We start from the raw sequence: 26,723 nt of genomic DNA, 5'->3' as shown, positions 1-26,723 counted from the left end.
CTAAGTATTTCATATTTTTGATGCAATTGTGTAAATTTTTTTTTATAAATTTCATTTTCTAATTGTTTGTTGCTAATATACAGAAATACAATTGGCTTTTGTATGTTAAAGTTGTACCCTGTGACTTTGTTAAATTCAAGGATTTAAGGGGAGCTTGTATGCAGATTGTTGGGGCATCTCCTTTTGCGGTTCCCTCCTTTCTGGGATTTTCCGATTTCATATCCAGCCACTCTGGCAGCCCCAAACTGTGATCTCTTAACTCCTCAGCCCAAGACTGCTGCTTTTTGCTTGAATTCTATATGCCATGCCAGGGGACTGAGAGTGCCCATGAAGAAAAAACTGGATAAATGTGGCCCCCACTCAGTGTGGCTTCTATCTTTCATGAGATGTACCTCCTCCTGTTTTTGGTCACTCTCAAATGGCTTCAAAACAATTATGTTTTTATATTTTGTGCAGAGCTCATAATTGGTACTGACAGGAGTGGCAGTCTGATACAAACTGCTCCACCATTACCAGAAGCTAGAACTATGTGCAAGTTTAACTTGAAACATTTCATAGACTTCAAATTTGCTCAACCTCTAAGCCAGGTCCTTATTGGCTAACACTAGTTGTAAAGATACCTCAATTTTCTTACTCAAAATAATAATCTGAATACTTTTAAGAGGATTGGATATGTGTTAGCTTGAGGTGAGTATCCTCTGAACTTCCTTCTGCCTCAACTGAATGATTCTCTTCCTTTTTGTGTTCTTGATCTCTGGGCTGCAGCTCATAAAACCAGCCAGTCCCCTTTTCTTTAGAAACTCTCCTTCTCTGGCTTCTCTGATACGGCATTCTCTATGCTTCTGGATGCCCTTTTTCTGTTTTCTTCGTTGCTTCTTCAGCCATTAATTCAGTTCTTGGCCCTTATTTTTCACACCATAACTGATATCTCAGGGAAACACCTATTCAAATTGCTTCTGTAAAGAAAGTTTTTGTTTGAAATAGGGGACTCACTGAGTGGGAACTTCAACCAATCTGAAGGTCTTTCAAAACAAATTGTCCGGGCTTCCCTGGTGGCGCAGTGGTTGAGAGTCTGCCTGCCGTTGCAGGGGACATGGGTTCGTGCCCCGGTCCGGGAAGATCCCACATGCCACGGAGCGGCTGGGCCCGTGAGCCATGGCCGCTGAGCCTGCGCATCCGGAGCCTGTGCTCCACAGCGGGAGAGGCCGCAACAGTGAGAGGCCCACGTACCACAAAAACAAAAACAAAAAAACCACAAAATTGTCCGTAAGGGGGCATTCGGATGAGCAAATTGCTCACAGTGTTTTATTCTGCAGTGAATTATTTCCACTGGTGGTGCAGCAGAAGGAAGAGGGGAAGAATGGTAGACTGAAGGCAGAGGAGACTCTTTGAGTTCTAGAAGTTTGAAGTATCTCGAGATTAGAAGGGACTTTGTTACAGTGCTTCCTTTCCCAGGGGTGATTTACAAGATAGAATATAGCATTTAAAGATGAAATGATAAAGGTATACTACTTCCTTTTAACTTAGCAGGAACAAAATCAGAGTAAAATGATCTTTTCACTTATTTAAAAACAAGGCAATTAATGATAAAATACTTCTATTCCACGTATAGTAATTTGCTCCTACCTGTTGTTAAAATTAGTACAGTAAGTAAGATTTCTACAGCCCAACTGGCAAGGTTCCCGAACATCTGCTAAACAGGTCAACATGGACACTTCCACTGGATTATATTCACAAAAGCGATCAAACTCTTGCCAACTCTGTGTATTGCCCCAGCTCATGCTATAAAGTTTAGTGCACAGTTCCCTGAAACAAAAGAACAAATGAAGAAACGTACAGATGAGCCAAATGAATAAATATTTGATTTGCATAAAACTTGAACTCTATGAACTGTACTTTAGAACATAAATGAAAAAAAAGGTACAAAAACCAAAAGACTAAGATCTATCTTCTAGAATTTAGAGCCTGAAAAAGTAATCTTTTATATGAAAAAGTTAGCTTTATTATCCATCTCTTTCCTTTTTGCTATGGTTTCTAGAAAGCTCAGTGCTAAATTTAATGTTTAATTATAGTATTTGTACATCCTTATTCTTGGCACAATTATTCCCCTTTATATTTCTGATCTCTCTTTTACCTTTACTTGAAGTAAGGTAAAGCATATGGTGTTGCCTCCACAAAGATATATATTTATACTTCAATCACAGGAGGCAAAACTGTGACATGATCCTCAGACTCCTTTTTTTTTTTTTTTTGCGGTACGCGGGCCTCTCACTGTTGTGGCCTCTCCCGTTGCGGAGCACAGGCTCTGGACGCACAGGCTCAGCGGCCATGGCTCACAGGCCCAGCCGCTCCACGGCACGTGGGATCTTCCCGGACCGGGGCACGAACCCGCGTCCCCTGCACTGGCAGGCGGACTCTCAACCACTGCGCCACCAGGGAAGCCCCAGACTCCTTTCAAGAAGCATTATAGACTTAGGGTTCACTGGATTCTCCCTGAAAAAGTATCCCCAAGCCACTTATATTCCTTAAGATATACCAAGATAGCCTACATGTAAAGGCTTTATGAATTCCAAAGCTGCTATAAACTACTGTATATAGTAATATATACTATATACACTATTGTAGTATGTATGCATTTTTATTTCAGTACTCGATGATTATAAAGCAACTTCAGTGCATGTATAAAGCTAAAATAACATCAGTATCATTTCCAAAGTGCTTTCATACATTATATTCATTAGTTTAATTTTTAACATTTATAAATGTAATAAAAGTGTCAAAAAAAAGTAACACATAATATAAAATTTTAATACTACCGGAATATGCAAAATCACAAGTAGAAATTCTCCACCCCTGTCACATTTTGACTCTCATGATTACCCCTATGAGGAGGGTATCTTTACTTTTATAAGTTTGCTCATTCACTCTCCCAGCATTTATTGAGTGCCTGTTTTGTGTGAGGCCCTGTTGAAGGCACTGGAAATGCAGTGGTGAATAAAAGAGACAAAGTCTCTGCTCTCAGTTGAGCTTACACATCATGGGGATGAGAAAGCTGATATCAAGATCCATTAGGTAGGGACTTCGCTGGAGGTGCAGTGGTTGAGAATCTGCCTGCCAATGCAGGGGACACAGGTTTGAGCCCTGGTCCAGGAAGATCCCACATGCCGTGGTGCAACTAAGCCTGTGCACCACAACTACTGAGCCTGTGCTCTAGAGCCCATGAGCCACAACTACTGAGCCCACGTGCCACAACTACTGAGCCTCTGTGCCTAGAGCCTGTGCTCCGCAACAAGAGAAGCCACAGCAATGAGAAACCCGCGCACCGCAACAAAGAGTAGCCCTGCTTGCCACAACTAGAGAAAGCCTGCACGCAGCAACTAAGACCCAACGCAGCCATAAAAAAAAAAAAAAAAAAAAAAAATCCATTAGGTACCTTGATCTGGAAATCAGTCCTTTCTTTAGTCCTAACTTTCTGTATGACCTTGGACAGATTGTTTAACATCTCAGAGTTAGTTTTCTATATATATACAAGAATTATACAAATTGACATCAGTCATAAGATGATACAAGTCATCTTGTAAGGTTTCATGAGGATGAAACAAGATGAAAGTGAAAGCATTCAGTAAACCATAAAACCTTACATCAAGGTAAGAGGTGCCATGTTTCTTACTGAAATTCTTCTGGGATGACACAGCCAGTCCTATCTCCAGTGACTACAGGGCATAAACTCTTTTGTAGACATTCAAAAAAGTACTCAGCATCCCTCCCATATGTACATTTATCAATTCCTATCAGCAACACAATTTCCTGAATTATAGGGCCAACTTAACTTCTCTTTTAGCCCTTCTGTTAATTTTCTTTGGGTATTTTCCAGATTTTTTCATATCTTTGATAAAGTCTGATGAGCTATTCTAGGCACAATTTTTTGCTAAAGTCCATCCAATTTAGAAACCACAGGAAAGATCGTTTCACTCCTCGTATGTCATATTCATTTCAGGATATTCTAGTAATATGTGGTACCTTTTCACCCAAAATATCTCTAATAAAGCAAACTTCTGTTTCGCCTGTGTTAAACCTTTACCTTATCTCCATTTATTCTTATCTCTAGATTGTGTTTCCTCCAACCTACACAAATAGTATTGCCAATTTTTTATCCCTAAGTGTATCATCCAAATGAATGCCAATACACTGCTGTCTAACTTTGGATATAAGTGTCAGCCCAGGTTATTCACCAACATATGCAAATAGTTGATTAAGTTCAAAGTTTCACAATTTAACAAAAAGAATACCCCTTAGATGTCTGGTCAAAACATCTCCTAAATTGTAAGCTTACTTGACGATAAACTCGAGGGTAGAATTCATATTGCATCATCTTTAAATATTTATTGCCCTGCCGATGCTAAACCTCCACACCCCAAAACACAGTGCTTTTAGTTCAATGTACAAAAACAATGTTCTATATATACATCATGCTCAATAAATATCTGCTGGATGAAAGGATGATTTTATATCTTCTAGACTCTTAAGACTACACAGTGCAAGAACATAACACATATTTGCTAGACTTAAATTCATTAATTAAAATGCTATTTTCTACTGTTTTTAATAAAGGAAAATGAGGTACTAACCTACACGTTGAAGTGTTTGCTTTAGAACAACAGTGCAATTTAGCGCCATCAAGGCCTGTAGAGGGAGGAGGGTGTACAGTGACTCCAGGGTGAACAGATTGTGAGCTTTCAAGAAAACACTGCCAAAGTGGATCCTGAGGCAAAGGCTGGGTCTTACAACCCTCGATGAGGCCATCAACAATCTCCATTTCTGTTTTCTTAGACATCAGAATTCTCTTGCAGGCATTTTGGCAAGCATGATCTTCAGCTCTGTCACAGCAATATAAACCTACATTTTCAGAATATAAGTGGCTTAATTAGCTGGTTTTATGTCATGCATTGCTCAGACAGAAGGACCCAGTGGTGTACTGGAACCTGTCACTACTCTTGAGTCATGTCAATTTCTCCAGGATACTAAGCCTACCAAATTCTCTCTCCATTACTTTGCAATATAGCAAATAAGTGAAAAGCTAAAGGTAGACTAGGTATTTATTCCCAGATTCACCACTGTGCCCAATCATGGGATCTCCAGCACTATTCCTAGATAAATGAAAGGTCCTCTTACACCTAAGAGGTCCTTACATGCAAGGCATTTTATGTTCCTGGAAAGGGTATTGTAGATCAAACTAGAATTATTTCATGCTAGAAACAGCTACCTAAAAGGGATTATGTTCTTGACATAATGAGAAAGATGACTAATTTTAATAGCAATAACCATAAGTACTGTATTTCATTACATTCTGGGATATAAAGCTTTTACAAATCTGTGCAAATGAATTAATCTAAGTAGTAATTTAAATAATACAATTAAAAACTCTGACAAGATATCAGTTTGCTTCTGCCTTTACTTTTCTATAAAAAATCAGAAAGCAAGAGAACACTTTCAACTAGTCTATAGGACTCAGAGGGCTTCTTTGAAGTAGTTTTCTTAGGAGTATGACTTCTTAAGACGCTTATTCAGGCATATCTGTTATCTGTCTGTAGCTTTCTTTTCCGGATTTCCTATGTATTAGCACAGACATTTGAGATGGTTGTTCTACCCTTAAAACATTTTTCTGCCTTTTTTTTTCTTTTTTTTGAGCTGCTATCTATCAACGTTGCTTCAGCAGCACCTCTCTATAGCCTAAATGTCAGTGAAGACAGATCTGCCTTTAAAATGAATGAAGGTTATTATGGCAAATGCTTCACCCTCTGATTTTCATCACACAACCACACAAATGTCATAAGCCTTAGAGTTCTGCTTTAGATTCTGGCCAAACAAGGCACATAGCACTGCTTTTGAGTTTACAAAAACAAGTCATTCAATATCCCAGTGTAAATCAAAACATTGGCATCTGGCTTCTGAGTCCTACAAGTCTCTTGCCAGTTTTGCTTAATTAGTCAGTTCTTAAAGTCTGATCATCTCTAAATGAAGAAAGTGGATTATAGGCTTTCCAAAGCTGAGATTTTGAAGACCCCATACCATGCAAGTTCATTAGGAGGCCCTAATTTTTTAAAAGTATCAGGATCTCATTTATATTGATGTTTTTATTATAAAAGTAATAAATTTCATTGGTAAAATTCAAACATTACACATCCATATAATGTGGAACAAATAGGTATATAACTAAAAATGTACCTTACTATACACACTTAGTTCTGAAACTTGCTTTTTTTTTGCTTATTACATCTTGGACTTCTGTAAACATACATCTTTTTTTTTTTGTATTGAAGTATAGTTGATTTACAATATTGTGTTAGTTTCACACGCACAGCAAAGTAATTTGGTTATACATATATATGTTGGGTTTTTTTATTCTTTTCCATATGTTGTTACAAGATATTCAATATAGCTCCCTGTGCTATACAGTAAATCTTTGTTGTCTACCTAGTTTGTATATGGTAGTGTACATCTTAATCCATACTTCTAATTTATCCCTCACCCCACCCCCCTTCCCCCTTGGTAACCATAAGTTTGTTTTCTATGTCTGTGAGTCTATCTGTTTTGTAAAAAGTTCATTTGTATTATTTTTCAGATTCCACATATAAGTGATATCATTTAGTATTTGTCTTTGTCTGACTTACTTCACTTAGTATGATAATCTCCACTCCATCCATGTTACTGCAAATGGTATTATTTCATTCTTTTTTATGGCTGAGTAATATATTCCATTGTGTGTGTGTGTGAGTATGTGTGTGTGTGTGTGTGTATGTCACGTCTTCTTTATCCATTCATCTGTTGATGAACACTTGGGTTGTTTCCATTCCTTGGCTATTTTTTTTTTTTAATAAATCTTATTTAATTATTTTTGGCTGCATTTGGTCTTCGTTGCTGTGCATGGGCTTTCTCTAGTTGCGGCGAGCAGGGGCTACTCTTCGTTGCGGTACACGGACTTCTCAATGTGGTGGCTTCTCTTGTTGTTGAGCACGGGCTCTAGGTGTGGGGGCTTCAGTAGTTGTGCCACGAGGGCTTCAGCAGTTGTGGCTCGTGGGCTCTAGAGCACAGGCTCAGTAGCTGTGGCACATGGGCTTAGTTGCTCTGCAGCACGTGGGATCTTCCCGGACAAGGGCTCGAACCTGTGTCCCCTGCGTTGTCAGGCGGATTCTTAACCACTGGGCCACCAGGGAAGCCCCATGCCTTGGTTATTGTAAACAGTGCTGCTATGAACATTGGGGTGCATGTATCTTTTTAAATTAGTTTTCATCTTTTCCAGAAATATACCCAAGAGTGGGATTGATGGATCATATGGTAACTTTATTTGTAGTTTTTTAAGGAACCTCCATACTGTTCTCCATAGTGGCTGTACCAATTTACATTCCCACCAACAGTGTCAGTGGGCTCCCTTTTCTCCACACCCTCTTCAGCATTTATTTGTAGACTTTTTGATGACAGCCATCCTGACTAGTGTGAGGTGTAATTCTTTTCCTTCTCTCATTGTAGTTTTCTTTTTTTTATTTATTTTTAAAATTTATTTTTGAATTTTATTTCTTTATACAGCAGGTTCTTACTAGTTATCCATTTTATACATAATAGTGTATGTATGTCAATCCCAATCTCCAAATTCATCACACTATCCCCCATCCCCCGCCACTTTCCCCCCTTGGTGTCCATACGTTTGTTCTCTACATCTGTGACTCTATTTCTGCCCTGCAAACCAGTTCTTCTGTACCATTTTGCTAGGTTCCACATACATGTGTTAATATACGATATTTGTTTTTCTCTTTCTGACTTACTTCACTCAGTATGACAGTCTCTAGATCCCTCCACGTCTCTACAAATGACCCAATTTCATTCCTTTTTACGGCTGAGTAATATTCCATTGTATATATGTACCACATCTTCTTTATCCATTCGTCTGTCGATGGGCATTTAGGTTGCTTCCATGACCTTGTTATTGTAAATAGTGCTGCAATGAACATTGGGGTGCATGTGTCTTTTTGAATTAAGGTTTTCTCTGGGTATATGACCAGTAGTGGGATTGCTGGGTCATATGGTAATTCTATTTTTAGTTTTTTAAGGAACCTCCATACTGTTCTCCATAGTGGCTGTATCAACTTACATTCCCACCAACAGTGCAAGAGGGTTCCCTTTTCTCCACACCCTCTCCAGCATTTGTTGTTTGTAGATTTTCTGATGATGCCCATTCTAACTGGTGTGAGGTGATCCCTCATTATAGTTTTGATTTGCATTTCTCTAATAATTAGTGATGTTGAGCAGCTTTTTTTTCTTTTTTTTTTTTCGGTATGCAGGCCTCTCACTGTTGTGGCCTCTCCCGTTGCGGAGCACAGGCTCCGGAGGCGCAGGCTCAGCAGCCATCGCTCACGGGCCCAGCCGCTCCGCGGCATGTGGAATCTTCCCAGACTGGAGCATGAACCTGTGTCCCCTGCATCGGCAGGCGGACTCTCAACCACTGCGCCACCAGGGAAGCCCCTGAGCAGCTTTTCATGTGCTCCCTTGCCATCTTTATGTCTTCTTTGGAGAAATGTCTATTTAGGTTTTTAGCCCATTTTTGGATTGAGTTTTTTTTAATATTGAGCTGCATGAGCTGTTTATATATTTTGGAGATTAATCCTTTGTCTGTTGATTTGTTTGCAAATATTTTCTCCCATTCTGAGAGTTTTTCATCTTGTTTGTAGTTTCCTTTGTGCAAAAGCTTTTAAGTTTCATTAGATCCCATTTGTTTATTTTTGCTTTTATTTCCATTACTCTAGGAGGTGGATCAAAAAAGATCTTCCTGTGATTTGTGTGAAAGAGTGTACTTCCTATGTTTTCCTCTAAGAGTTTTAGAGTGCCCAGTCTTACATTTAGGTCTCTAATCCATTTTGAGTTTATTTTTGTGTATGGTGTTAGGGAGTGTTCTAATTTCATTCTTTCACATGTAGCTGTCCAGTTTTCTCAGCACCACTTATTGAAGAGACTGTCTTTTCTCCATTGTATATCCTTGCCTCCTTTGTCATAGATTAGTTGACCACAGGTGCGTGGGTTTATCTCTGGGCTTTCTATCCTATTCCATTGATCTATATTTCTGTTTTTGTGCCAGTACCATATTGTCTTGATTACTGTAGCTATGTAGTATAGTCTGAAGTCAGGGAGCCTCATTCCTCCAGATCCGTTTTCTTCCCTCAGTACTGCTTTGGCTATTTGGGGTCTTTTGTGTCTCCATACAAATTTTAAGATTTTTTGTTCTAGTTCTGTAAAAAATGCTATTGGTAATTTGATAGGGATTGCATTGAATCTGTAGATTGCTTTGGGTAGTATAGTCATTTTCACAATACTGATTCTTCCAATCCAAGAACATGGTATGTCTATCCATCTGTTGGTATCATCTTTAATTTCTTTCATCAGTGTCTTACAGTTTTCTGCATACAGGTCTTTTGTCTCCCTAAGTAGGTTTATTCCTAGGTATTTTATTCCTTTTGTTGCAATGGTAAATGGGAGTGTTTTCTTAATTTCTCTTTCAGATTTTTCATCATTAGTGTACAGGAATGCAAGAGATTTCTGTGCATTAATTTTTTTTTCTGAATTTTTGAGTTTTTTAAAATATATATCAGGTTCTTATTAGTTATGTGCATTAATTTTGTATCCTGAAACTTTACCAAATTCATTGATTAGCTCTAGTAGTTTTCTGGTGGCATCTTTAGGATTCTCTGTGTATACTATCGTGTCATCTGCAAACAGTGACAGCTTTACTTCTTCTTTTCCAATTGGTATTCCTTTTATTTCTTTTTCTTCTCTGATTGCTGTGGCTAGTACTTCCAAAACTATGTTTAATAAAAGTGGCAAGAGTGGACATCCTTGTCTTCTTCCTGACGTTAGAGGAAATGTTTTCAGTTTTTCAACACTGAGAATGATGTTTGCTGTGGGTTTGTCATATATGGCCTTTATTATGTTGATGTAGGTTCCCTCTATGCCCACTTGCTGGAGAGTTTTTATCATAAACGGGTGTTGAATTTTGTCAAAAGCTTTTTTCTGCATATATTGAGATGATCATATGGTTTTTACTCTTCAGTTTGTTAATATGGTTATCACATTGATTGATGTGCATATATTGAAGAATCCTTGCATACCTGGGATAAATCCCACTTGATCATGGTGTATGACCCCTTTAATGTGTTGTTGGATTCTGTTTGCTAGTATTTTGTTGAGGATTTTTGCATCTATATTCATCAGTGATATTGGTCTATAATTTTCTTTTTTTGTACTATCTTAGTCTGGTTTTGGTATCAGGGTGATGGTGGCCTCATAGAATGAGTTTGGGAGTGTTCCTTTCTCTGCAATTTTTTGGAAGAGTTTGAGAAGGACGGGTGTTAGCTCTTCTCTAAATGTTTGATAGAATTCACCTGTGAAGCCATCTGGTCCTGGACTTTTGTTTGTTGGAAGATTTTTAATCACAGTTTCAATTTCATTACTTGTGATTTGTCTGTTCATATTTTCTATTTCTTCCTGGTTCAGTCTTGGAATGCTATACTTTTCTAAGAATTTGTCCAATTCTTCCAGGTTGTCCATTTTATTGGCATAGAGTTGGTTGTAGTAGTCTCTTAGGATGTTTTGTATTTCTGTGGTGTCTGTTGTAACTTTTTTTTCATTTCTAATTGTATTGATTTGAGTCCTCTCCCTCTTTTTCTTGATGAGTCTGGCTAATGGTTTATCAATTTTGCTTATCTTCTCTAAGAACCAGCTTTTAGTTTTATTGATCTTTGCTATTGTTTTCTTTGTTTCTATTTCATTTATTTCTGCTCTGATATTTATGATTTCTTTCCTTCTACTAACTTTGGGTTTTGTTTGTTCTTCTTTCTCTAGTTCCTTTAGGTGTAAGGTTAGATTGTTTATTTGAGATTTTTCTTGTTTATTGAGGTAGGCTTGTATTGCTATAAACTTCCTTCTTAAAACTGCTTTTGCTGCATCCCATAAGTTTTGGATTGTCGTGTTTTCACTGTCATTTGCTTCTAGGGGTTTTTTTAATGATTTTTTTAAATTAATTAATTTTATTTTTGGCTGCACTGGGTCTTTGTTGCTGCACCCGGGCTTTTCTCTAGTTGAGGTGAGCGGGGGCTACTCTTTGCTGTGGTGCACTGGCTTCTCATTGCGGTGGCTTCTCTTGTTGCAGAGCACGGGCTCTAGAGCGCAGGCTCAGTACTTGTGGCACACGGACTTGGTTGTTCCATGACATGTGGGATCTTCCCAGACTAGGGCTTGAACCCGTTCCCCCTGCATTGGCAAGCGGATTCTTAACCACTGTGCCACCAGGGAAGCCCTCTAGGTACTTTTTGATTTCCTCTTTTGATTTCTTCAGTGATCTCTTGGTTATTTAGTAACGTATTGTTTAGCCTCCACGTGATTGTGTTTTTTACGTTTTTTTCCCTGTAATTGATTTCTAATCTCATAGCATTGTGGTCAGAAAAGATGCTTGATACTATTTCAATTTTCTTAAATTTACTGAGGCTTGATTTGTGAATCAAGATGTGATCTATTCAGGAGAATGTTCCATGCACACTTGAGAAGAAAGTGTAATCTGCTGTTTTCGGATGGAATGTCCTATAAATATCAATTAAATCTATCTGGTCTATAGTGTCAGTTAAAGCTTGTGTTTCCTTATTAATTTTCTGTTTGGATGGTCTGTCCATTGGTGTAGGTGAGGTGTTAAAGTCCCCCACTATTACTGTGTTACTGTCAATTTCCTCTTTTATAGCTGTTAGCAGTTGCCTTATGTATTGAGGTGCTCCTATGGTGCACCATATATATTTACAATATTATATATAATTGTTATATCTTCTTCTTGGATTGATTCCTTGATCATTATGTAGTGTCCTTCCTTGTAACATTGTCTCTTGTAACATTCTTTATTTTAAAGTCTATTTTATCTGATATGAGTATTGCTATTCCAGCTTTCTTTTGATTTCCATTTGCATGGAGTATCTTTTTCCATCCCCTCACTTTCAGTCTATATGTGTCCCTAGGTCTGAAGTGGGTCTCTTGTAGACAGCATATATATGGGTCTTGTTCTTGTATCCATTCAGCAAGCCTGTGTCTTTTGGTTGGAGCATTTTATCCATTCATGTTTAAGGTAATTATCGATATGTATGTTCCTATGACCATTTTCTCAACTGTTATGAGTTTGTTTCTGTTGGTCGTTTTCTTCTCTTGTGTTGCCCACTTAGAGAAGTTCCTTTTGCATTTGTTGTAGAGCTGGTTTGGTGGTGCTGAATTCTCTTACCTTTTGCTTGTCTGTTAAGCTTTTGATTTCTCCATCGAATCTGAATGAGATCTGTGCTGGGTAGAATAATCTTGGTTGTCGGTTCTTCCCTTTCATCACTTTAAGTATATCATGCCACTCCATTCTGGCTTACAGAGTTTCTGCTGAGAAATCAGACGTTAACCTTATGGGAGTTCCCTTGTATGTTATTTGTCATTTTTCCCTTGCTGCTTTCAATAATTTTTCTTTGTCTTTAATTTTTGCCAATTTGATTACTAGGTGTCTCGGCGTGTTTCTCCTTGGGTTTATCCTGTATGAGACTCTCTGCACTTACTGGACTTGGGTGGCTACTTCCTTTCCCATGTTAGGGAAGTTTTCAACTATAATCTCTTCAAATATTCTCTTGGGTCCTTTCTCTCTCTCTTCTCCTTCTGGGACCCCTATAATGCAAATGTTGTTGCGTCTAATGTTGTCCCAGAGGTCTCTTAGGCTGTCTTCATTTCTTTTCATTCTTTTTTCTTTATTCTGTTCTGCAGCAGTGAATTCCACCATTCTGTCTTCCAAGTCACTTATCTGTTCTTCTGCCTCAGTTATTCTGCTATTGATTCCTTTTAGTGTATTTTTCATTTCAGTTATTGTGTTGTTCATCTCTGTTTGTTTGTTCTTTAATTCTTCTAGATCTTTGTTAAACATTTCTTGCATCTTCTCAATCTTTGCCTCCATTCTTTTTCCGAGGTCCTGGATCATCTTCACTATCATTATTCTGAATTCTTTTTCTGGAAGGTTGCCTATCTCCACTTCATTTAGTTGTTTTTCTGGGGTTTTATCTTGTTCCTTCATCTGGTACATAGCCCTCTGCCTTTTCATCTTGCCTATATTACTGTGAATGTGGCTTTTGTTCCATAGGCTGCAGGATTGTAGTTCTTCTTGCTTCTGCTGTCTGCCCTCTCACTCATTGTAGTTTTGATTTGCATTTCTCTAACAATTAGCAATATTGACCATCTTTTCATGTGCCTGCTGGTCATCTGTATGTCTTCTTTGGAGGAATGTCTATTTAGGTCTTCTGTCCATTTTTTGATTGGGTTGTTTACTTTTTTGATATTGAGTTGTATAAGCTGTTTGTATATTTTGGAAATTAAGCCCTTGTTGGTCGTGTTGTTTATAAATATTTTCTCCCAGTCCACAGGTTGTCTTTTCATTTTGTTTATGGTTTCCTTTGCTGTGCATAAGTTTATAAGCTTGAGTAGGTCTCATTTGTTTGTTTTGCTTCTATTTCTTTTGCCTTGGGAGACTGATCTAAGAAAATATTGCTAAAATTTATGTCAGAGAATGTTTCTCCTATGTTCTCTTCTACGAGTTTTATGGTATCATGTCATATAATTAAGTCTTTAAGCCATTTTGAGTTTATTTTTGTGTATTGTGTGAGGGAGTGTTCTAACTTCATTGATTTACATAATACATCTTCCAGTATGTTGATTGTATAATGTAGTTATTATACAGATATATAATTTATTTAATCAACTTTAATCAATATCCTATTGGTGGATGTTTAGGTCATTTTAAATTTTTCTCTATACCAGCAATGTTGTAGTAAACATCCTTTATATGTATAGATGTATTTTTGAAAATTTGTGAGTTTTTGTGAAGGATAATTTCTGAGAAATAGAATTGCTAGATTAAAAGGTATGATTATTTGAAAGTCTCATGGGCATAACCCAATTTTCCCTCTTAAAGTATCCATACCAGTGAATTTTCCCACTTCAGAATAGAGAGTGCCTGTTTCTTCATACCCTTGACAGCCCTGTCTTTCTTGGCATCTTTTAGCTGTGATGATAATGTCCAGTCTGCCAAATCTAAAGACCAAAGGAAGCCTGGTATTTCCCAAATGACCCAGACTGTAGATATCTTCAAGAATTTACTTCTTTTTTTTTTACAAATTATTTTACCAAGATTGAAATAAGAGGAATATGTGGCTTTTACTTACTATCTGTTGGGTTCCTCATTGGATAAGATTGGGTATAATTGTTTACACAGTGTATTAATTGTGGACTAATAGAGGCACAATAATTTTCCACTGCTTTGATCTGAGAAGGACCAGGAGAAGAGTCTGTTCGAAAAATGGCTTGACAGTATTCTCGGCAGTTTGTGTGATGGCCTGCATAACTGCAACAAACTGAGCCCACTAGGGGAAAAAAAAAGATTACATTGAAATGAAATCAGCTATTTGCTAACATTAAATCATCATAATAATGATGGAACAATATGTGTCTTTTTGAATTTCAGAAATAAAACCATGCCATAGAAGACACGTAGTTAAAGTCAGCACTACTATAAGCATGGCCATGGGGACATTCAGGTGCTCACTGGTCTGAGAAAGTCATTATTTGTCAACTTATAGTCTATAGTGCAGTGGTTCTCAGCAGGAGCAGTACCAGCCCCTGGGAGAATTTGGATGCATGTGGAAGTGTTTCTGGTTTTCATGATGACTTAAGGATGACTGCTGGCATTTAGCACATGGGGGTCAGGGCTGTGCAACGTACAGGAAAGTCTCATATAATCGAAACTGTCTCCCAAAATGCTAATAGCACCCATGTTGAGAACCACTGGAACAGCTTCCTTCCACGTTGGATCTGTGGAGATTCATAAACAAAGCAAACCAAAGCAAAACAAATCAAACATATCAAAATAAAACAAAACCCCAAATACCTCACATTTATAAAATAGGACCAGTAAAAACCAAGAGATATCAGGACCACTTCATAAATTTGCAAATTATATAACTGTACATCTTGAAACAAAATCCCTAAAGTTCTATACTGTTTGAAAATCTCCAAGACTATGCCTAAATTGAAAGTGCTCACCTCAAAACTGATATGACTTGCTTCAACACTGAAAAGTAAAACCCACATTTGGAATAAACGATTCTGGACGTATGTATTTTTAAAAATCAAGGTGGACTATTTAAGGTATCTGGGAAGAGCAGGATGAGTGGCTGGGGGTGCAGATGTGGGATTTATAATGAAGAACAAGAGGTCCTCATAGGAGAGGCTAAGGGGTCTGTGGGAGGCTGAAGGGAGCCAAAAGGGAGCCAAAAGGGTAGAGGTATGGCTGGAAAAGGTTAAGAAAATGGCAGGTAGGAAACCTCTGATAATAATTAGGGATGGTTATAGAGGAACCAGAATCAGGTTTCTGGTGGATTCCACAGACCAAGGAATGAGCAGGGAACTCAGGTGACTTCCAGAAATAATGATAATGATAAAATCATATACAAATGAACTAAAGTAGGACTACACTGATAGCAAGACAAGCCTCTTTCCTGGACAAGGAAACTGTTTCATACCTATTGTGCCAGCTAAGTTTCTGATTTGAAATTACTAACAAACTTACATTGTTCATTGCTGAATTGTTCATTTTAATCACAAAGAACAATCATTAATGGCTACATTTATCATTGTCAACCTCAATGAAGCTAAAACTGGGGGCAGGGGTGAGGGATGCTGAGGACAGAGGAGACAAGTGAGAATAGGACAAAGATGCCTGTCTTCTGATGCCCCAATTTGGCTGGCTTCCTCACAGTGTGGGAGGATAAAGGATTATGTGCTAAACGCTATCTGGAAAATCTTGAACTAAACCCCAGTTAGAAAGAGTAGAAGATAAAGTACAGACAGCTAATGTTTCTTATACTTTAATACACCCCACTGCCAAGCTCACCTAACAACTCTTTACTCCTCACACGTGTTTCCCCATCTCCAACTGCTCTCGCTGTTCCCTTCAGCTGGAATTCCCTTCCTCCAACCTCTACTGCTCACATCATGTCCATCCTTCAAGGCCCAGTTCAGCTACCAACTCCATGAAGTCACCTCTAAGCACCCCTGCAAGATGTGATCCCTCCTTCCTCTGAACTCCCGTGGCACCTTATCAGTAACTCTATCCCATACCCACCACGTCCCAGAGTTCTTTGTGTACAGGTTGTGTCCCCCACAGGTGTGCATCTGCCCTGCACAGAGCAAGCAGTCAGTGAATATCTGCTGAATGAACTGAGAGGCAGCCCTCAGCTAGTGCTGCAATTATATTACGTTATATTACGTGGGAGTGTTCAACTTCTGTTTATATCACGTGGGAGTGTTCAAATTCTGTTTATCCAAGTGGGGCATGATCTTCCTCTAAAACACCCAGCACTGATATCTGCTTTATAAATCTGTAATTAGGACATGGGAATTGTTAGAATTCATGAATGGCCCAAACACTCCAGAGGAAAGAGCCTATCAGAATCCTGCTGTGCACATTCCTTCAGACGGTTTAGTAACAGCCTAAGTTATAATGTCAGAGTTTTGGCAATATTTATAACAGCTAAATCATGTTCTGTAAACCATGTTTTTCTCTTTGGATTGCTTGCATAACCATCAACAATATACTTACTTTCATTTCTGCTAATGCAACTGAAAAGAGCATTCTGTAAATTAAAGGAAAAAAAAAACAGAAATTAACAACCACATAGAATTTCTAATTTTATTCCACTTTTATAGTTATATGGAAATCAGGATATCAAACTATTTAATCCTTCTCTAAATCCAAGATTAAAAACAAAGAAACTATGATATAGCATTCTGGTGAAAAGAGAAACCATCTTCTAATACATTTTGGGGATCAAGATTATCACCCAAGCCATAAGCTGACCACATTATAGCAAACCAAGTTTATATAAAGCTGTACCAATGTGTGTATGTGGGGAAAGTACAATATAGTAATCTCAATTGTTTCTTGTAGAACATAAAAAAGCTTTCAGAAAATAATAAAGGTTATTTAGGGAAATACATATTTCATATAACCACTGCATTTTAGAGTTGAAAGGACCTTGGAGATCACCTCTAATTGTTCTCAAACCTGGCCATGCACTAGAACACCTGGGCTTCCTAGGCCTTACCCTAGACTACAGAATTGGAATTTGGGAATGAAGGACAGAAATCTAAATTTAAAACAAGGCCTCAAAGATGATTCTTATGCAGACATCCTGGGGCCAGAGTTGGGGAATCTCTCTACCATATTACAGATAAAGAAACCATTTCCTTAGCAGGGGAGAGACTGCCCCAGGTCACAGAGCAAGTCAAAAGTTGAATCTGAGACTAGAATTAATGTTTTTAGATCTCTTAGATCACTGTTCGGAAAATATCACACTGTGTTAAAGTCATTGTAAGGAAAATAAACAAAACAAGACAAACAAAAACTTCCTTGTACAATGCTATTTGGATAATCAGGGCTTGTAGACTATGATTAATATCACACTTGGAAGAGAATAAATTCTTAAAAGAATATGGGCATAAATAAAAGGTAGATGGAAAACAAGTACACCCTTATTAATGAATAGAGATGATTTTGGCTTTTATTTGCAACTAACTTCCAAGCTGGCTACATGATCTAGACTTATTAAAGGATCAGCTTTACTGACACTTAAAACCTAGCTTCAAGGATCCATCTATGTAGTTGTGTAAAGCTGTACTGCATTTTCTCTACTAAATAATATTCTACTGTAGGAATAAACCACACTTGATTTATCCAAAGCAAAACAAAATACCCAGGACCCATAGATAAGGGCTAATGAATTCACCCACTATGAATTCTTTCTGTTAGAGATCTCATCAAATAATATAAAATAGTGAAAAGTAAATATTCTTGGTATTCTTTAATAGTTGTCTTTTTTATATTTCTCTTCATCCATGTTTCTTTGTTTTAGTTTGACTTTTCAGCTACCCATTATACGTAGCCCTCTATTTTGGTTCAATGGTTTCAGGAACACTTTCAATAAAATGATCTAAATCAATATTAAAAAGTCATCTGCTACCATGACTTCCTTGGTGGTCCAATGGTTAAGACTCCAAGCTCCCAATGCAGGGGGTCCGGGTTCGATCACTGGTCAGGGAACTAGATCCCGCATGACGCAACTAAAAGAGCCCTCATGCTGCAAGCAACTGAAGATCCCACACGTGGCAACTAAGACCTGGTGCAGCCAAAAAAAAAAAAAGTCATCTGCTACCAACTTTCCAGCCCCTCTTAACTGGGTAAATAAAATTCTCATTGCCCTTCTCTTTTCTTTTTTTTGTTTGCTCTGCTTTTTTTGGCTGAGCTGAGAGGCTTGTGGGATTCTAGTTTCCTGGTGGAACCAGGGCCCTCAGCAGTGAAAGCACGGAGTCTTAACCACTGGACCGCCAGGGAATTCCCTGCCATTCTCTTTCTAATATGCTGGTTGTTCCTCTTGTTCCTCTTGGTTCCTCTTGGTTTTGGCTTTTTTGGCCTTGTTCCTAAAGAAGTATGTTTATTATCTTGGTGGCCGTCCTGGGTTACATGGCCTGATTTCCATTTTTGTTATTCTTCCAGTTACTCTTAAAGTCTCTAGAGCTGTGGTTTTCAAATGGAGGTAATCTTGCTTCCCAGGGGGCATATGGCAATGTCTGGAGACATTCTTGGTTGTCATAACACGGGGGGGTTGGGGTGTTCTACTGAACTGACATCTAGTAGGTAGAGGAGTCTAGAGATGCTGTTAAACATCCTACAATGCATAAGACAGCTCCCCTACAACAAAGGATTATCCGGCCCCAAATGTCAGTAGTGTCAAGGTTGAGAAATTCTGCTCTAGAAACTTACAAATTTGTTCAAGCTTGATTTTTTTTTAATTTGATCTTAAAAATAAAAGAAATATCACTCTGGGTCAGCCTTGTGGATCACTTAGCTTCAGAGAGAGGTATAAAGGACACAAAATCTGAAAAATGTCAGAGATCAGCTAATCCAACTCATTTGACAGAAGCCAGAGTCTGAGGCCTAGAAAGGAGAACTACTTATGGACCCTAGCTTTCACCCACAAATGGGTTGGCAAACTATGGCACCCAGGCCAAATCTTGCCCGCTGCCTGTTTTTGTAAGTAAAGTTTTATTGGAACACAGTCACACCCATTCATTTACATATTGTATATGGTTACCTCACACTATAATAGGAGAGTTGAGTGGACAGTAAGCCTAAACTGGCTGGTAAGCCTAAAATATTTGCTTTCTGACCCTTCACAGAAAAAGTTTGCTAACCGCTGATATAGAAGGGCTCAGCTGTCTCTCTTGATGTCACATCCAGAGCTCAGAGATGTTCCCTAAGCATTTCTCGTTTCCCTTAATGTTCACTGATAGACCTTGCATGCATAGCGTTACTCTAACTTGTTGAACTAAAAACTTTTATATTTCCACGTGACAGCACCTCTAGTGTTAATACCATTTTTACATCTCTTTCTTTATCTTTACCAGTTTTAAGGTTTCAAAGTATGGTCCTTATAGGGAATAGACTGGCGGTTGCCAAGGGGGAGGTGGGTGGGAGAGCATTGGATTGGGAGTTTGGGGTTGCATAGTATATATACCATGCAAACTGGTATATACAGAATTGATAAACAACAAGGTTCTATTGTATAGCACACGGAACTATATTCAATATCCTGTGATAAACCATAATGGAAAAGAATGTATATATATGTATAACTGAGTCACTTTGCTGTACAGCAGTAACACAACATTGTAATTCAACTATACTTCAGTAAAAAATGAAATTAAATTTAAAAAAGAATGGTCCTTCACTCAAGTATACTGGTATTTGATGAATTCATCAATTCTCTGTTGCTTACTTTTCACGTATCATGATTTTATCATATCCCCCTCTTTGATAAAAGATTCTTAACCTTAGGTAACTCTACCTAAGGTATAAACTATAGGTAACTCTACCTTTTCACTGCTAAAACTACTGCTGACTAGTTTGACAGGGCTTAAGACACACATGAGTTACAGCCCTGGCGGACAGTTTCTTCATTTCTTAAGATGGTCCATCAGGGTCTTAGCTAGTCAATTCTTAAGTCTTTCAAATGTCTGATCGCCATCTAGTGGCAAAAGTGGGCAGTAACTGAGGGTTTATACTCAGTTGGGTTTATACCAAGCCTCTTTTTTATTTTCCTGTTGCGGAGCACAGGCTCTGGACGCGCAGGCTCAGCGGCCATGGCTCACAGACCCAGCCGCTCCGCGGCATGTGGGATCTTCCTGGACCGGGGCACGAACCCGTGTCCCCTGCATCTGCAGGTGGACTCTCAACCACTGCGCCACCAGGGAAGCCCCCAAGCCTCTTTTGATCTTCTGCCACCAATATTAATACTCAATGTGACTCCATATAGCAGCTCCCTCACCCCACTCATCTTACTCTATAAATCAAAATTACAGTGTAACTGAGGTTAGGATCTACAAAAACCTCAGAGACCCAAAGAACATGTCAGTATGTAAGCGTTGACAGCAAGAGACCTTCAAGTCCCAAAGCCTTCACTATACAGCTGGATAGAGATGTACACAGTAAGCAAAGGGCAAAGGCGGGGCTAGAACCCAGATTGCTCTGCCAGTGCTCTCCCATGACACTATCCTGTGAGCAGACTTTGGATTATTATTCTGAATGCAGCCAATGCAAGGTTGAATTTATGTCCATAGAGTAACCTATTTTAAGTCTATTTTTTAAATCAACATCTTAAATTGTGAAAAAAATCATTTTCTTGAAGTATTATTATTTCCCTTAAAAAATTTTGATCATGAAATCTTTCCTCAGGCAGCTGCTTTCATTAGCCAGTTCCCTGCCCTACCTAAAATGGTTTTTGAGAACTGCAATAAGCCCTCCCACCTGTGGGCACACCTAGCAGAAAAACTAAGATACAGAGTGAAATCAAAGTCAAGGGAACCCTATGTGATCCTTTATGCCACACTGACCTTCCTTCTGGGGGGAAGAGCCATTGGGGTCCATCTGCGAGGTAGACTCTGCGGCTCTAAACTCTTGCTCAGAACTTGGCTCTGCAGATTTATTTTCTGACCTGGCCACTCACTTTTCTACTTCAGTGACCCCTTCTGGCATTTCTCCATTTGTCCACTTGTCTCAATACTTTCTCTGTCCACTGCCCTTCTACTACTACTGGTCCCTCCAGCTTCCCTTTCTCACCAATGATGAGGATGATGAAAATGAAACAAACATTTCACATGAATCTTATTAAAAACAAACAAAACCAGGTTTGAATCTTGGATATTTTAGTCACTTCTGGACAAAGAGCCAAAAGAGTACATTCTATGAACTGTTATTAATGTTTCCTATTCCCAAGGCTACTAGTTAAAAGGGGCTGCTTTGTTCCTAAGGTCTCAATAAATAAAATCTGTTTGCTTTTCACAGATGGACTGAGAGTTCTCCCGGTTTGAAGTTTTGCATGAAGAATCTAGCTTATTAAATGCTAAGTTGGAGCTTCCCTGGTGGCGCAGTGGTTGGGAGTCTGCCTGCCGATGCAGGGTACATGGGTCCATGCCCCGGTCTGGGAAGATCCCACGTGCCGCGGAGCGGCTGGGCCCGTGAGGCCTTGACCTTTTTTTTTTTCTTTTTTTGGCCACGCCGTGCAGCTTGCAGGATCTTAGTTCCCCGACCAGGGATTGAACCCAGGTCATGGCAGTGAAAGCACCGAGTCCTAACCACTGGACCACCAGGGAATTAATTCCTTTAAAAACATGTTTTTTAAACCTCCACAAGGTATTTTCTCCTTGTTGTGGACACCATGGCTTTTTAGTAAAAAAAAATCTAAGTGACTAGAATATGTAAAGGAGTTTAATAGGACATGGATATCACTAAACAAATGACTCTTCAGCCTCCCAAATAATAAATGTCATTTCAATAGTGGGATAAAAATGAAACCCAAAACTGAGATAAGATTAATAGGTCCAGACTGCTCAGAGAAGTTTGCTCATTATCACCCAGAGCATCCAACCAGCTGGAAGCAAATTCACTGGCAAGTAATACCTGCAGAGTAACATAAGGTCTAGAACACAGTTTACACAGAGTATGTGTTTGTGGCAAATGGACTGCAGCAATGGCCCCAATTTTTTACATTTCCCTGTATCTATTTCTCTCACACTAACTCTGGACTTAGTCATGTGATTTGCTTTAGTTAAGTGGACAGTAGCAAGCATGAGGTAAGTAGAGACCTGCACATATACTTGCATGTTTCCACTTCTTTTCTTGGGCCCCTGCCACCACCATGGGAACCTGCCTGAGCTAGCCTGCTAGAAGGCTGGGAGAGACACATAGAGGAGAGCTGAGCTGACTTAGCCAAGGGCATCCTAAACCAGCCAGACCCTGGCTGACTTGCCAGCTGACTGCAGATGCACAAGTGAGCCCAGCCAGAAGCAGCTAGGCCTGCTAAATGCATGAGAAATAATAAATTATTATTAAATAATAATAATTCTAGGCTATGGAGTTTTGGGATGGTTTGCTACACAACATTGTGATTACAGATACAGTATTCAGTGCTTTCTCTGCTCATTCAAAGAATGCCTGATTCACAGACATTTACACAGGGTTTTCGCATAAAACTGCTATTTACTCTGAAACAAAGAACCTTGTGTACTGTCCAGAGTGGGAAAACTTTCTATTAAAAAATTCTATCTATAAAAATACTAACTGTAGCACCTATTTACAGGCAACAAATTTTTGTTCATCTTTTAAGTCTTACCTGCTCTGTGAAGACTTCCCCATTACCCTGGGAAGGGTTTTTTCCTTCAGGCTTCAACGTGTCTTGCACAGACTTCTAGCAACGTACTTATCTCACTGTATTGTAATGGACTATTTGAATTTCTCTCTTCCCATGGACTAGGCTATGAACTTCTTACAGACAGTGGCTAAATCCTTCCATCTTTGTACTCTGAGAACAGTGCCTGATACATATTAAGTGTATCAACTCAATGAATGTTGAAGGAAGGAATGAATGAATGACATGCATGCAAAGACAATTGAGACAATGGACTCTGTCCTAGGAACTCAAGAATTTAGCATTAAAAAGTGACTTGAAAACAAAGACTTACACTATATGGTGACCAATGCTATAATAAAGCATGTTAAGTGTTTATAAATAGCAACTAATTTTGTGTGTGTGACGGTAGAGGGCTGAGCAGGAAAGGTTTTAAAGAGGAACCACCTAAGCCAGAATTTCAGTAGGGGTTATGGCATGCTGGGGTGGGGTGGGGGTGAAGGGGAGTTCTGATTTGTAATATTTGCTGATATGTGTGGTATAAATACCCCCATCACAGCTGCTTTTCAAGTTAAAAGCTGGCTTGCCCAATTCCTGATATTTAACAACCAGTTCTCCCTAGCTGGTAGGAGCTGGCTCCAGCCTACTAATGGATGGGGATGATAGGATGGATTCAGGGAACAGGAATTCCAGGAGGGCAACAGGTGGTACAACTACAACTAACAAATACAACACATGGTAATCTGGGAAGTTATAAGCAGAAAGCTGCTGAAGCATCAAGGAGGGAAGAGTCAGGGGCTAGGTCGAGAAAAGCTTAAGTATACCAGGCTGAGGAACAGGAACTCTATCTTACAGGTGAGCCACTGAAGAGTTTCAAGGAAGGGAGGGATATGACCATATTTGGTCTTTAAAGAGGTAACCCTAGGAGAAGTGGAGATAGTAAATAAGAGGAGAAATTAGAGACAGGAAAGCTAGTTGGGCAGCTATTGTAGTTGTCCCCCAAAGTGGTATAAAGGCCTGAGGTAGGCAGTAACTGAGGATCTGGAAAGGAGACCAATTTAAGACATATTTCAGAGGCAAATCTTTCGAGCTTAATAGCCAGTTTTTTTATTTTTTGTTTTGTTTTGTGGGAGGTGGTGAGAAAGAAGAAAGAGTAGACAACACCTCTTAGGCTTTTACTTTATGTGTCTGGGAGGACTGTACTTAAACAACCAAGCAAGAAATGCAAGAAAAATGATAAGTTTTTGTTTGGGGATGTGTGTATGTGTGGTGTTGTGTAGCAGTAGGGTGGAGGGAAGAAGAGGAAGGGAAGGTTAACAGTCAGTTTGGCTGATGTGAAATGTCAGTTGAACATCAAAAGAACACATATCCAGCAGTGATTCAGGAGAAAAAGAGGTTAGCAAAAAAGATTCTGGAGTTGTCATCATATTGGGGCAATTAAAGCTATGGGAGTAGATGAGATTGCCTAGGGAGGAAAAACCTGGCCATTTGGATCAGACCGGGTCACAATCTAATCAGACTTGATCAGATTTCCCTTTTGGGATGATCTCATTCAGGTGACTTATAAGAAAATGGACTGCAGAGGAAATACACTAGCTCAAGGAGACTAAATGGGAGCTGTTCCCTTCCCCAGTACAAAATATGACAGAACAAAACAACATACAAATGGAACGTAATCAAGGTTTTATACTATCTCAAGCCAGTACTGCAGGACCTAATAGGTTTCGCTCTTTTTGGAGCTCATCAGCTGCAGGTAACGGCTCAAATCTAGTCTGATACAGCATACCTGTATAGCATTTTACCATTTACAAAGCCTCCCATTCACAGTCTTCTACTTACCGTATTGTGACAATTCTTGGAGTTTCCTTGGTACTAAAAGAAGCTTTACATTTAGGTGCTGATGGCTCTGCTGAGGCAAAGTACCACATGATTCTTTTTGCTAAAATCCCCAAGCCAACTGTCCAAAGCCTAGGCTGTCATCTGCCATGTAAGAAGGTCTACTCTATTCCTGGAACTACTGCGGCACAGATCCAATCATACCTAGGCACAGAAGGCCTCTAGCTGTCCAGAGAATCCTGCTGGTCCTACATCCCTGCCCTCCTAGGTCTAAATTTTTAGGGCTATTTTTTCATCCCTTTTCCTTTATGCTTCTGGTGGTAAATCTAGAATCAAGGTTAATTTGAGAGAAAAGGAACAAAATAAAATTAAAACATAGAAATCTTTAAAACAGAACATTTTATTGCGACATTTCCTGAGGATACACTGGACAGCCCATACAGACATACATAAATATGCACCAAACACTGGCATCCACGGGTACCACAAAGTGTGTGGTAAGCTACCATTTGTGTACAGAAGGGTAGAAGAGGACTATATATACATATTTACTTTTATGTGCATAAAATATCTCTGGTGACCTTAGGAACTGGGTGGCTGTGGTGTAAGAGGTAGGAAAGAGACTTTTTATTGTATACTGTTTTGAATTTTGAACATGTGAATATTCAAAAAATAAAATTTAACACATACCTGCACTCTTCTCTTATGCATTTAGCTGTGTGTTGATAGGATAGTGCTGACGCAACTGAGCCTGGCACTCACAAGGCTGACCATCTTTGTTTTTGTGGTTCTTAGAGCCTTTTTAATATCCTCAGAGTCTTAATTTTATCTCAGCATTCTCAGAGAACCAGAGCCCCAAGACAGAACATTATTTTAGTCTTCTTTAGCAACAGTTTAGTTTAAAACTTAAATGGATTAAGCTTAAAAAAAAAAAAAAAAAGCAAAGCCTAACAAAAATATCTCCTACTGACTTTCCTTCAGTTTCTCAACTTCCCTAATGAAATAACATCAAATAACTGGACTGAAGAAAGCTAGGAAGAAAGGAGAGAATTGAAAATCACATTTCTGAAAACAATATAAAGAAAAGCGTAGAGAAGGATCTGTGAAAGAAGGAATAAAAAAGTAAAAGCACAAAAGTCTGAGGACAAATTTGCAACACTGTATTTCAGTGGCTCGTGCAGCAAATGGAAAGGTATATATATTTATGGCCATTATGTTAGAGAACGGCAGGTAAGGTGTGACATAAAGGTATGAAATGGGTTTATGAACCTGAAACTAAAATTTGTCTCATCATGTTACAGACACTGCCAGGTCTCTGAAAATACACCAGCCTCATATCATCTTGATGTTTATTCTGACATTCAAGAAAATCACTATCAACAACCAATTTTTGTTTTTAACCACCGTCTTGGTGGCTAGAAGAAAATGTTTTCAGCCAGCTATAGACAAAGACTATGCAAAAAGTATTACACACTAGATGTCTCACACCTCATGGAAAACATGATTAAGTTTTTACTTTAGTTCTAATCAGCCAATTTGCCCTAGTATGGCTAAACTAGTATGGCTCTAGTTTATATCCAGCATTTGTTCTGATTGTTGGTGCCGGTCATTCCAGTTGTTTAATATTTTAAATATTATCCCTGGTCTAGTGTCATACATCCATGAGTGCATGTGGCGTGATAAATACGTCTAGATGGGCCAAGACCAAGCCTGTGAAAACGCATGGCTAACCTAGAACCAAGCATGCCCATGACACTTGAACACGTCTGTGATGGAGTTATCAAGCCACTGGTTGATTTTGATAGCTCTAACCAAATGTGTGTGATTCTGAAAGAAGTATTCTCAATTTCTGAAGGAAGTACTCTTTCATAGGTATGAGTCAGAATAAGAGAACTGCAAAGATGGGAGAATAGCCAAATCTCTTGTCCATTGCAGAAATCCCCTCCACAATGTATTTATCCAGTAAATCTTTGCTTTGAACACTTTCACTAATAAGAATTTCTCTTTTTCTTGGAATATCTCAATCTAATATTCTCATTGAATGTC

The 26,723-nt window shown here is 38.8% G+C and overlaps 1 protein-coding gene across 1 annotated transcript in view; it reads right to left on the bottom strand.

The window, feature by feature from the left end:
• RECK (reversion inducing cysteine rich protein with kazal motifs) overlaps positions 1-26,723 on the bottom strand; it is a 73,928-nt gene that overhangs the window by 26,953 nt on the left and 20,252 nt on the right. The window contains exons 7-10 of the mRNA XM_022600214.2: positions 16,700-16,733; positions 14,265-14,462; positions 4,629-4,896; positions 1,627-1,806 (exon numbers count right to left, since the gene is read on the bottom strand). Coding sequence (XP_022455922.1) covers positions 1,627-1,806; positions 4,629-4,896; positions 14,265-14,462; positions 16,700-16,733 — 680 coding nt within the window. The remainder of the gene's footprint in view (positions 1-1,626; positions 1,807-4,628; positions 4,897-14,264; positions 14,463-16,699; positions 16,734-26,723) is intronic.

Source organism: Delphinapterus leucas, chromosome 6 (assembly GCF_059928025.1).
Source record: "Delphinapterus leucas isolate spDelLeu-1000000601 "Yukka" chromosome 6, BTC_Dleu_Yukka2, whole genome shotgun sequence".
Lineage (NCBI taxonomy): Eukaryota > Metazoa > Chordata > Mammalia > Artiodactyla > Monodontidae > Delphinapterus > Delphinapterus leucas.
The sequence above is the reverse complement of the archived record's forward strand: the minus strand, read 5'-3'. Positions and strand labels throughout refer to the sequence as shown.